General features: G+C 31.3%; 1 protein-coding gene across 1 annotated transcript; it reads right to left on the bottom strand.

The window, feature by feature from the left end:
• Positions 1–10634: 10634 nt before the first annotated feature.
• On the bottom strand, positions 10635–13126 carry LOC143591309 (putative ripening-related protein 1). Its single transcript, XM_077071552.1, has 2 exons — positions 13006–13126; positions 10635–10996 (listed from the first exon to the last, which is right to left on the bottom strand). The coding sequence occupies exons 1-2, from the start codon at positions 13124–13126 to the stop codon at positions 10635–10637; spliced, it is 483 nt and encodes a 160-aa protein (XP_076927667.1).
• Positions 13127–13329: the final 203 nt, after the last annotated feature.

Below are 13329 nucleotides of genomic sequence, written 5' to 3'. Positions count from 1 at the left end.
GCTACGGAAAAGGGGGTGTCTGTTAGTGCACGAAATGGTTGTCCGTAGCATTCGAATAAGTTATACATAGTCTAGAATGTTTATTTATTGTAAATGGAGCATGTGGCCTATAAATAGGTGGTTCCATGCTCATAATTAGCAATGTACATATTTAGAGAGAGATCTAGATCTAAATTATGCTCTCCATAAGTTATTTCCATCCACCATCATGTATTCTCTCCATATTTATCAATAAACTATGTATTTAACGTATCTTAGATTCGTATTGTATAATCGATGTATCATAGCGGCTAGATCCGTGACGGGTTCTTTCAATTGGTATCAGAGCAGGAGCTGCTCTCGATACTTCGATTAAGGTATGAATATGAAGTTTTTATGTTCTTCGTGTTCTTCAGGTTTTGGTCAGATCTGGAGTAAATTAGTGTGTTATTGGTGGATTTGTTTGTGAATTCGTGTTTATTGATGGAAGATGAAGCTTCCTGTGTAATTTGGTGTTAAGTTATGGTGTATTGAAGGATATGCCATGGAAGAGTATGTTATTTTTTTATTCGGTTTATGATGATTTAGTGATAGTTAAGTTAATTGGATGATGGATTTGTGTTTAGAATTGAAATTCACATGTTCCTGTCAATTTTGGTGGTTAATGATGATGAATTGAAGTTTTCACCATTGAAGAGCATGTTATGGTTTAAGTTATATGGAGTTGAATAAGTAATTGTTAAGGTAAATTGTTGTTGGATTCGGAATCGTGGTGAAAAACTGACGGTTCGGTGTGATTTTCATGGTAATTTATGGTGTTTTGATGATTTTACCATGGATGAAGTTCAAAAAATCCAGATTCCGGCCGGATCTGAGCTTTTCCGGCGATGTAATAGCTTTTTCCGGCGAAAAACGTTTTTCCGGCGAAGCAGTTACAGATCCAATAACCTGATTCGTTACTGTAACGATTCATGCTTACTGTAGCTAATTCGTTAAGGAGCTTAAAGAAACTACTGTAGCAATCCGTTATTGAAATGGTAACGAATTAATTGTTAATTCGCTAAGGTAATTTATAACGAATTAAATTAGTTCGTTAAGGAGATTCGCTAAGGTAAACATAGCGAAATAAGGCAATTCGTGAAGCTGATTCGTTAAGTTAAAAGTGACGAATTAATGCAATTCGTTAAGGTACTTCGTTAAGTTAATTCGTTAAGTTAAAGGTAACGAATTAAGGCAATTCGTTAAGTTATTTCGTGAAGGTGATTCGTTAAGGTATTGGTAACGAATTAAGGTGATTTGTTATGTGTATGACGAAGTGAATTTATTAACGAATGGGAGGCCATTCGTGTAACTGTTAACGAAATGGAGATGACGAACTAAGTTAACGAAGTGGGGTGTATATTTATAACGAGTAAAATGGCGGGAAAAATTTTCTTGCGTGAATTTTTTCCTGAATACTCCTTGTAAGTGAGTTTTCATTCTTGAAAATTTTGGCGTTAAAATTTATTTTTCGAAAATTTTCGGTGAATTTTTGGCGGGAAAATCGGGAAAAATTTTCTTAATCGAAATTTTTCTGGGATGTTCCTAATGTATTGGGTACTATTATCTCAAATTTTGGTAATATATTTTTCGGCTGACTGTTTATGCGTTTTGACTGGCCGAGGGGGAGATCTCGTGTAATTTAAGGAGGAGTGTGTTTGTTTGTGAACATTGAAGATTATTTAAGACCTTGCCGAATTTTTCAAGAAAAGGGGGAGATAAAACTTTCATTTGAGATTATTTGGCTTGTATCTTCCTACATTTGCAAGGTTTCTTGAAAAATTACTGCAATTCGGGTGGTAATTCATGCTTACAAAGCTACGTTTGACTGAGTTCAAGACTGCAAGTGTTCTTCGATTGGTGATTGATTTGTTCAAAGATTGAAACCTGACTATGTGGGATATGAGTGTCTGTTCGTTTACTTCTTTCTGAGGGACTTGATCCTGACTATGTTGGCTACGAGTAAATGGCGGATTACTTCTGTTGAGGGGGACGATTCTCGAACGAGGAGATCTTATTGAAGAATATACGAGTCTTGTCGTTGGATTGAAGAATTTGATCATTTGGGATTTATTAATGGAGGTTGGAAATCTGAATCTTATGATGCCCAAACATTAGTGCATCTTTGCGAATGAGATGTGGAAGAGCTTCAAAGAGTTATTTGGGATAAACGTTATCAAGAGAGGGAAAACCAAAGTGAAAGATGTTGAATGATCGAGTTGTTCATGAAGATGTGTGACGAGGTTAAACGTAAAGATATCTTTTTATTTTACCGGTGTTGACGGATAGCTAATGACTTGCTTCTGATTGTTGAAAGATTGAACCATATCATACGCCAATGGATGATCGGGATGATCTCCAAGAGTTGCTCACAATGAGGAGGTGATCTGATATGAGAAGCTACAGGTTGTTGGTTTGCTGAAAAGATTTAAAGATTGTCCGTTTGCACAAGCCTGAAAATCATCAGTCAAGGGGGTGTCTGTTAGTGCAGGTTTGTGACTGGTGATTTGCAGTTAAAGTATTCAAGATTAAAGTATTCGATAGCTACAGAAAAGGGGGTGTCTGTTAGTGCACGAAATGGTTGTCCGTAGCATTCGAATAAGTTATACATAGTCTAGATTGTTTATTTATTGTAAATGGAGCATGTGGCCTATAAATAGGTGGTTCCATGCTCATAATTAGCAATGTACATATTTAGAGAGAGATCTAGATCTAAATTATGCTCTCCATAAGTTATTTCCATCCACCATAATGTATTCTCTCCATATTTATCAATAAACTATGTATTTAACGTATCTTAGATTCGTATTGTATAATCGATGTATCATAGCGGATAGATCCGTGACGGATACTATCAATATATTATCTGTATAAGATTAGGATGAAGCTTGAGAGAGAGATTGGACAGCAATTCGTTAATTAAACTCTCAAAAACTTTTTACAAAACGTGAACAGGAGTTCACTATAAATAGAAGGTGATCTGGTTCGCTAACATCCCCTAGCGAACCAGCTTCCCCTTCGTTACATACATTAAATTAGCGAAACACCCCCTGATTCGTTAACATCCCCTAACGAATCAGGAGGGAATACATTACTTGGCTAGTTCGCTAACATCCCCTAGCGAACTAGCCTTTAACTTAGCGAACTGGCTATTAAGTTAAACTAATTATTACAATAAACATTAACAAAACGTTAACTTTAAATACAAAGACTCTAGACGCAAAACCGTGCACTAACAGGAATGAAATATAAGAATTTTGGTTTTTTTTTGCTTTTTTAAAATTTTTATTTTTTTGTTTTATGATTTTTTAAATATTTTTTAATGGTGGTTTTAGTGGTCCAAAATGGTTTTCAAAGTTCTCAATTTGTAAAAGATTCTCTTAGGATCCTTACCCAATATATATATATATATAGGATTGATTTCTTTTGAGAACCACTTTGAGTTTTAAGAACTCGAAAGAACTCAACGTAACAATTTTTTTTCGAATTTTTTTACACATGTGTAATACGTAAGTGTAAGTGATGTGCAAAAAATTGCGGTATTATTTTACACACCGAATCGACTTTTTACACATGTGTAATTAACGTTTAAACTTGTGTAATTTTCAAAAATACTTATTCTCTTTCTTGCTTCATTTTTTATTTAAATCTAATCTCAGCCACATATTTCATATCATTTAATTAAATGTGTGGTTTAAAATTGAGTTCTTAAAGTTCTTAAAACTCACAATGGTTCTCAAAATAACCCTCCCCTATATATATATATAGAAAAGGGTTCAAGTAAAAGGGTCAAGTTATTCTATAAAGAGGAATAAAAATAAGAAGGATGAGAAGCCATAATTAATTGACATGTGTCAAGTATTGACCAAAGAAAAAAGGGTATAAAAGTAATATTACACATTTTCTCTTCCCACATGCAAGTCACATGTTAACCCCCCCTCATTTTTAAACGTCTATAACTTTTTCATATGATATTAAAAAAAAAAAAAAAATCACCATAAAAACAAGCGTTTTTTTACCTTTAATATGAGTATAATTTTGTTATATAAGAATAAAAAATAATTTACGTCATTGTGTCTTTTTGCATACCATTGTGTCTTTTTTTGTCATTGTGTCTTCTGTTTGTTATTGTATTTTTTTCGCCATTGTGTCTTTCAACTGATAATTGTGTTTTTCGTCATTGTGTTTTTCAACTAATCATTGTATCTTTCTATTTTTCATTGTGTTTTTTCGCCATTGTGTCTTTCAACTGATCATTGTGTTTTTTCGCCATTGTGTCTTTCAACTAATCATTGTGTCTTTCTGTTTGTTATTGTGTTTTTTCGCCATTGTGTCTTTCAACTGATCATTGTGTTTTTTCGCCATTGTGTCTTTCAACTAATCATTGTGTCTTTCTGTTTGTTATTGTGTTTTTTTTTCCATTGTGTCTTTCAACGAATCATTGTGTTTTTTTAAATACTAATAACACCGTTGTGTAATATATATATATATATATACATATATATATATATAATGAAGAAAACCAACAAATTATCTAATACATAAAACACAATGATTAATATTACACAATAACCTGAAACGTAAGACACAATGCTAAATATATATAACACAACGACATGAAACGTAAGACACAATGGTGAATACATATAACACAATGACCTGAAACGTAAAACACAATGGAATCTACATATTACACAATGGCTTGAACGTAATACACAATCAACATAATACTATTTTTTCAAATTAAGTGAATATTGAGAATAATGACTAAAACACAAAGATAAATTATAAAGCAAACGTTGAGCACAAAGACACAATGACGTAATCTTTGTTTAATTTTTATCTTTAATATGAGTATCAATTGAAAAACACAATGACCAAAATATAGAACACAATGCATAGAAAAACACAATGGACAACCAAGTAACACAATATAAAAAAACCTATCAATTTTTTTTTAATTTTTATATAACAATATGATATTCATATTAAAGATAAAAAAAACGCTCGTTATTATGGTAAAAAAATTCCTAAAAAAATTGTCATATGAAAAAGTTATAGACGTTTTAAAATGATGGAGGAATTGACATGTGCCTTGCATGTGGAGAGAGAAAGTCATCATAAGTGTGTTATTACCTCCATACCATTTTCATCAATTTTTATTCAATTTTTATTCTTAAATTAATCTCCACCATCCAAATTTAAGATCAATGGATTAAATTCCTTCTCACCCTTCTCATTTTTGTTGTCCTTTGTATTTTAACTTTACCCTCAAATAAAAACAATTGTTTTATGAGAAGTGTGAGAAGACTTTAAAATAAAGCAAACCACTTAAATAGGAAATTATACCATATAAATAGGAAACTATACGGTTTTTAGAAACTACTAATCTCAACAGCTAGATCCTAGATCCAAGGGTCTAGATCTCTTCTTATGCTTCTCACAAAATTATTGTTTTTTACATTAACCCTACCATATATATATATATATATAGGTAAAGGATGGAATACGAAAATCGATTATCGTACAATAGGTACGCGAGTGTCTGGAGCGTCCATCTTCAATAACCAAATTATACGAGCTGGCCTCCTTCAACCTCTTCTCCCGTCGATTCCGTCCACCTTCACCATCGCCGTTCAACGATTCCGTCCACCATCCACCTTCGCGACCACCATCTTCTTCCGACACAACCGTCGATCGTTGCTCACATGTTAGTTGATTAAATTGCCCAATTGAAATTGAAATTATTGTCAATTAAAATTTGAAATTGGTCCAAATAATCATCAATTTGAAGTTTCAATAAATCAATTTTGAGTTTTTGAAGAAACCCAGTTGCAGACGTTCCATATTTTGTTCATATGGTCGAATCAATGATCAAATTAACAGTCGATTGATGATTGTTTGATGATTATGAGATTATATGAAGTGATTTCAGTGTTCAATTTCATGTTTATATGTGTTTAATTTCTTTTTTTTTGTTAGTTTTAGAAGTTCTGAACAGCCAGAACTTCTTAGAACTTCTAAACAGTCAGAACTTTCTGAACAGCCAGAACTTCTTAGAACTTCTAAACAGTCAGAACTTTCTGAACAGCCAGAACTTCTTAGAACTTCTAAACAGCCAGAACTTCTTAGAACTTCTAAACTTTTTATCAGAACTTCTAAATTTTTTTAAACACCCAGAACTTCTTAGAACTTCTAAACTAAACAACCTGAACTTCTTAGAACGTATTAGAATGTTTAAAGATGTTCATTTGTTTTTGAACACCCAGTGCTTCGTTGAATGTATTAGAACGTTTAAAGATGTTCTTTTTTGGTCAGAACGTTTAAAGGTATTCGGTTATGTTTCAGAACGTTTAAACATAATATTTTGAACCCTAATCAGAGCTCGATTGAGTGTGTTATTTCTGCAATTCCATAATTGATTGATGAATCTAAATGCTTCTACACATCAATTCGATTGATTAAATCATCATTTTGGTGTTTATTTTGGTCAGAACGTTTAAACTTTGAGCATAACGTTTAAACATGAACCCTAATCAGAGTTCAATTAAGTGTGTTAATCTATATTTTCATAATAGATTGATGATTCTAAAGCCTCTTACACATCAATTCGATTGATTAAATCATCAATTTTTGATCAATTTGAAGATTTTTAATGTTCAGTCACGTTCTTTTCAATTTTGGGTTTTGACTTTTGAGATTTCATACTGTAAGCTGTGATTAGAGTTTAGAAATTGGATTAGATTGAGAGACAAGTTCTGAATTTGGATCAGAGTTGATTTGTGATCGACGAATTTTGATCGCGAACTACTGTTGGGTTATTTACGAAATTGCCACCGCGCGTTTTTTAATCAAACGTTCTGGAATGTCGCGTACCTAATGTACGATAAGCCCTTATTATACGTTAACCCACCTCTCTCTCTCTATATATATATATATATATATATATATTTTTTTTTTTAAAAAGAGAACTAAAGAACTAGTAAAGAATTATTTTTAACTATTTAAAAAAAATATATTTTTTTTATTTCCTCCTTCTAATAAGATGATATTGTTACTAAAAAAAACTTGTCGGTGTAGTGCATATGTGCACTAATGCCTATTGCATATATACAATAGTGTTTTATTGCATATAACACAACACTTGTCGGTGTAGTGCATATGTGCACCAATGCCTATTGCATATATACAATAGTGTTTTATTGCATATAATACAACACAATTGCATTATACAATACACATTATTGAATATACGCAAATACAACAATAATAATTGTATGCAATACACACTATTATGAAATACAACACTAATACACATATGCACTATATCGATTTTTATTTTTATTTTTGTATATAATATAACACTATTGCACATATTCAATACAAACAATTGCATATATGCTAATCAACACTATTGCACATATAAAAATACACACTGGTGCACATATGCATTAAGAAAAAGTCGATGTATTGTATATATGCATTACAACGAGTTTTTTTTAAATTCTTTTTTTTATTTTTATATTTTTTGTGGTGAAGAATTGAAAGAAAAAAAATTAAAAATATTTTTCTAAATTAAATTAAAAATACTTTATTATTAGTTCTCTTGTTCTCTCTCTAATGAGGAGTTCTCTCTTGATCCTTTCCCTACATACATATATATATATATATATATATATATATATATATATATATATATATATATAAGAGAGGATTATTTTGAGAACCATTGTGAGTTTTAAGAAATTTAAGAACTCAATTTTGAACCACACATTTAATTAAATGGTATGAAATATGTGGTTGAGATTAAATTTAACTAAAAAATGAAGCAGTGGAGAGAATAAGTAATTTTGATAATTACACAAGTTTAAACGTTACTTACACAAGTGTAAAAAGTTGATTCAGTGTGTAAAAAAATACCGTATTTTTTTTGTATATCACTTACACTTACGTATTACACATGTGTAAAAAAAATTCAAAAAAAAAATTGTTACGTTGAGTTCTTTCGAGTTCTTAAAACTCAAAGTGGTTCTTAAAAGAAATCAATCCTATATATATATATATACATATATATATATATAGGGTGAGGATCCTAACTCCTAAGAGAACTCTTTGAAAATTGAGAACTTAGAGAACCATTTTGGGCAAAAAAAACCATTAAAAAAATATTTAAAAAATCATAAAACGAAAATAAACTAAAATTTTAAAAAAGTAAAAAAAAAAAATTCTTATATTTTATTCTGGTTTCATAAATTTTTTTTCGTATTATAAACATGTGAATAATTTCATTTAATCTCAAGTTACGTAATGTACACATATGTACATTATCATTTATCTTGAATTGTACATATGTATAAAAAACGTGTATAAAATTTAAAAAATAAGTATTAATGTGTATAATTTTGTTAAACAGATATTTTTTTTTCAATTTTTTATTTTTTTATAAATCCGGAATGAAAAATAAATTTTTTTTATTTTTTTACTTTTTTTTTAATTTCGAGTATTTTTTTGTTTTATAATTTTTTTTTATTTTTTTTGTTAAGAAGAGTGTTTGTTGTGGTTTAAAATGGTTCTTAAAATTCTCAATTTCAAAATAGTTCTCAAATGATCCTATTCATACATATATGTATATATATATATATATATATATATATATATATATATATATATATATATATATATTACTATATATAATAAACCAAACAAAGACAAATTAAGTCACTTGATTTTGAGAGTTGTGCAAACACTAATGCATAAAGTACATGTGTAATTAAGGGTAAACTTGTCTTTTAAACAAAATTCACCCAACTTACAAGTTTGCCCCTTCATCTTTAATCATATCTTGTTTTTGGTTTCAACTTTAAACCAACTTCTCATCCACGATTTTTAAACGACAATAAGTTTTTCATACGTTAATAGTTTTGTAAAAATATTGCACCATAAAAAAGAGTATTTTATTCTCTTTAATTTTAGTATAATATTATTATATTTTTTACAATTGAAAAAATTAATATGTTACGTAGAGGTGTTCAATTCCGGTTTTGATTATTTTTAAACGAAAATAAACCATTGAAAATTGAAACCAAACTGTTATTAACGGTCTGGTTCTGGTTTGGTTTAACAGTTTAAGCTTGGATAATAAAATTTGCTTAAAATGATTATTAATTAAATCGTATTATCAATTCCAACTAAGTCAAAATATGATACTTGAAAGGATAAATGAAGTAAAAAAACCGACTGAGTAAATATCCCAACCGTGAAACCAAACCGATTACCAGTTTAAGCGGTTCCAAGGTTTTAAACCGAACCATGAACACTCATAATTGTTACGTGATTAATAGAGTCCACGTTCAAAGACCCGTTGGATTGCGCGGGCAACCGTTTAGTATTATAATGATATGTCTTTTGTTTCCTTATTTTATGGCATTTGTTCTATGAAAGCGTGGCTTGTAATTATGCTAAAGAAAGTTAAATATTAACTCATAAAATAGTAACTTATACTTTCTATTTTATGCATCGTTATATGAAAGAACTAATTTGAAAGTTCATAAATGTTTTCGAAGCTATCGTATATAAGAACCCATCATCTGAATTCTTTAATCAAACAGCATAAAAACAATCTACAAATTCAGAAAGAAGAAAAAAAAGATACAAATACCTGATTTGTTACTTATTATCCCCCATATACACTTATATAAGAGTGAGTATTAGCCATTGCTACATTGGTGGGATGGTAACGTGATTAATGTATATTACATAATGTAAAGGGTTCAATCTATGTGAAATGTGAAGTGTAACATTTTGCAGGTATAAAAAACATGAGTATTAGCTTTGCCGGTTTGTTATCTTATGTCATTTGGTTCTTGTACGTGTTCTTATCCAACTTTTCTCTTATTGTATTTAAACTACCCTAGTGTCGTAGCAAGCAATAAAAGCATCTCCAAAACGGTCGTCCAACAAACCATTCACTTCCTACACCGATCCTAGCTGGAGGAGAGAGAATAGAGATACAGCCTCTCCAATTCTGCAAAGAGTTGCATTGGAGTGACAGGTGAGTTAAAGTGGATGGGGGAAGATGAGAGAAAAGGTGGAGTGGTGTGATGTGGTCTTCCAGCCATCAAACCCACAAAGATGGCATGGGTCATCTATAATATAACTCAATTTTCATTCCAACGTGTTTCTCGATATAAATTATAATGATGAATCTAATGAATGATTTTTCAAACACCTAAATACTACACTCGATCTAATATAGGATTAAACTATTTATCTTCTATTTTGCATCTTAACCTTCTTAACATTTCACTCAAGTGGGAATTGAATGACAGTATTATTTGAGATGATGACAAATAACTATTTTAATATTAAAGAATATTATTTTATAAAATTCATGCTTTTAGACGTTTGATATAAAATTCATATTTTGGAAGATCAAATCAAAATTTAAACCAAGGTCAGTACTTTGTAAGTGTTAAACTTAAATCGGAATATAACGAGTAGCAGTACTTGGATTATATTTTATTCTGATTGTAGTAAGCTACACATTTCTTATTCAATATGTTACGCAAAGTAACACACTTTATTCCTTCTCACTCAATTAGCCTCCACATTAATCATCATGCATCTGACCAAGTTACCGAAGTTTCACCCCATTGACTCTTAGGCACTGCAAGGGCCTTCCAAACGGCTTTAGAGGCGTCTACGATGTCATCTTTGCATCCCCGGTTTGAGTCACACTCGTCTACCACCATAGCATGTACACTTCTACCGCCGTAGTTTATAGTAATAAACTTAAAACACCTTTGTCCATTGTTATACCACCTGCTAGACAATGCTACAATTAACGTGTCATCCGAGTGGTACTGACCGTCACATTCAGATGGCCCGTCACCACTCCCACCCTTCTCAAAGCTATTAATCGTCATCGTCGCATCTGTATTACTAGATTGAGCTTTTGTGCACAATATGCATAAGGTACCTAGTAGAGAAATCAAAATGAGAAATAGAAATGTGTATTGCTTCATTTTCTCTGTATTGTTGATGGTATTTGGTGTGGTGAAATTGATGCATGTGAGGTTTAATATATAGTGCTATTTTTTTTGTCTTGTGGTTAAATGGTTAAATTTCTTAGGGTATGTGTGCAAGTTAGGTGGAAATTACAATGCTAAAATAACAATTTTAGGAATATTAGGTTGTGTTATTACAGTAATCAAACATTAATGCATGTCATAAAAAGAAAAGTTAATTTAATGAATCAGTGTAGGCTAGAGTTTGTTTTCCTATGTAAAAATTCTTATAAACCTATAAAGGTAAGATATTTGTTAATTTAAAAACAAAAATAGAAATTAAGTATAGGCCAAAAAGGTGGTTAATCTTGTTAATAAGGCCTATAATGTACATAAGAACCATATTATTTTTGAAGAAACTGAAATGTTTTAAAGTAAATGAAATTTAATAGAATTAAAACTGATTCTAGTGAAAAATGTAAGTTGCTTGTAAATTTGTTACAAAGAACTTAAATATAAAATGCTGAAATGACAAATTAACCTTTCTTCCTTTACCATTCTCTGTTGTCAATTTCAATTTCATTGAATTAAATGACGAAGTTTGATTTTCAAATATATCATGTTGCATAAATTGGTATATCATATAAATAATCGAAGTTTTATATAATTTACTATAAAACGATTACAATAAAGTGGCAGGCAAATGGGCAACAAGCTGCGCCGCAACCCCCTTTTGAACAGCAAAGCCAATCCTGCTAAAAACGAAGCTTTGAGACCTAGAAGCTGAAGATGTTCCGTGTACGACGCGCTGAATAAAATAAAAAAATAAACTTTTACAAATCATTATCTTAATTAAGAACGTATTACACTGAATAAAATAAAAAAATAAATATATTAATGTATTAGCCAACTATGGTATTATTAACCCAACCTATTCTCACATAAATGTTTTCTCTTTTTCGAACTATAAACTTTTATAAACAACCAGCCCTAACAGAACACCAACACAAAAAACTGCTAGCTACCTCTACAACATGATGTGAGAACAAAATTACACAAATTCGACCAATATATCGATCTACGCTTCTACCTATAGTTAAACCACTGAACGTCAAGCGATTTTATATCACTCATGATATCTTCTACTTTGAACTCTTTCTTTCGAACACCTTTTCATTTCTCGCTTTCCAAATCCTCCAACAAGAAATTAGACAAGAAATTATAATTATCCCATGCAATACATCTTTCTCTACCTCTCCAAACTTGATATTCTTGTGAAGCACTAAACAATCTCTAACCTAGAAACCAAAAATGAGGAGAATCTTGCACCATCGACTAACTAGATCCCAAGAAGCCACCGTTACCCCACAACCCATAGTTAGATGATTCGCCAACTCCACCCCCAACTCACAAAGGGCACAAATATTGTCTGTAACTCTTATGTTCCTTCACTCCAACAGCCTTCGAGTGGGTATTTTTTCCATCTCCGTCCTCTACACATGTATATTGCACTTTGTCGGCCCACTAGCTCCACTTCATAACATATCAATTTCTAGCAATATTATTTGTAATTATCAGATTTTTAACCAAACTGACAAAAAATTTTCATCCTCACCATCTCCTAACCAAACCCATAAGTTAGACCTGTCTCTCCACTAAGACACAATCATTAGCTGAAGACTTTTCTCCCACTCAACCAACTCTTGAACTGATTTAGGCTTCTGATCCAACACCAGGCTAAACTAAAGCTACCACCTGTCTCCAAAATCGGTCCTTCACACCACATCTTTCGTTTTTTTTTCTAGCTTATACAAGTTGGGGCAAGCCTTTTTAAGACTCATGTTTCCAACCTGATTATCGGTCCAAAAACGAAGTCGTTGTCCGTCCCCTAACTTCCCTTGAAACAACTCCGCCATACAGCTCCTTTCCCATTTCAACATGTTAATAGTTTTAGATATATTTAACCATACACCCGAGTTACCTTTCTTTCCCGGAACCACATCCCAATCCTTGAACTGATTGGGAATAGAATCAACAACCTTTTTTCCAAAGCCCATCCTCACTTGTTGTATATCTTCATCCCCACTTAGCCAACATCGCATTGTTAATATCCATGTTCCTCGAAATGCTTAAACCACCCTTTTCTTTAGGCATAGCTGCCCATTGTATTTTTTTCGTTCATTCACCCTCCCTATCTATTCATAATCTTCTCGAGATTCTCAATCACCTTACTCGGTGCCTTAAACAACAATAAATAATAAACCGGTAAACTTTCAAGACATATTATAATTAGAGAAACTCTTTC

Source organism: Bidens hawaiensis, unplaced genomic scaffold (genome assembly GCF_021521415.1).
Source record: "Bidens hawaiensis isolate Kalapana, Puna unplaced genomic scaffold, B.hawaiensis_p1.1 tig00039553_1, whole genome shotgun sequence".
In the NCBI taxonomy this organism is placed as follows: Eukaryota; Viridiplantae; Streptophyta; class Magnoliopsida; order Asterales; family Asteraceae; genus Bidens; species Bidens hawaiensis.
This window is presented reverse-complemented; position numbering and strand designations above follow the sequence as displayed.

What these genes read in the sequence shown, in the direction of transcription:
- LOC143591309 (XM_077071552.1), bottom strand. Translation starts at nt 13,126, where the DNA reads ATGCGATGTTGGCTAAGTGGGGATGAAGATATACAACAAGTGAGGATG. An exon ending in TGTGGTTCCGGGAAAGAAAG is followed by an intron (nt 10,997 to 13,005) that starts GTAACTCGGGTG and finishes TTTCTCTACTAG; the next exon opens with GTACCTTATGCATATTGTGC.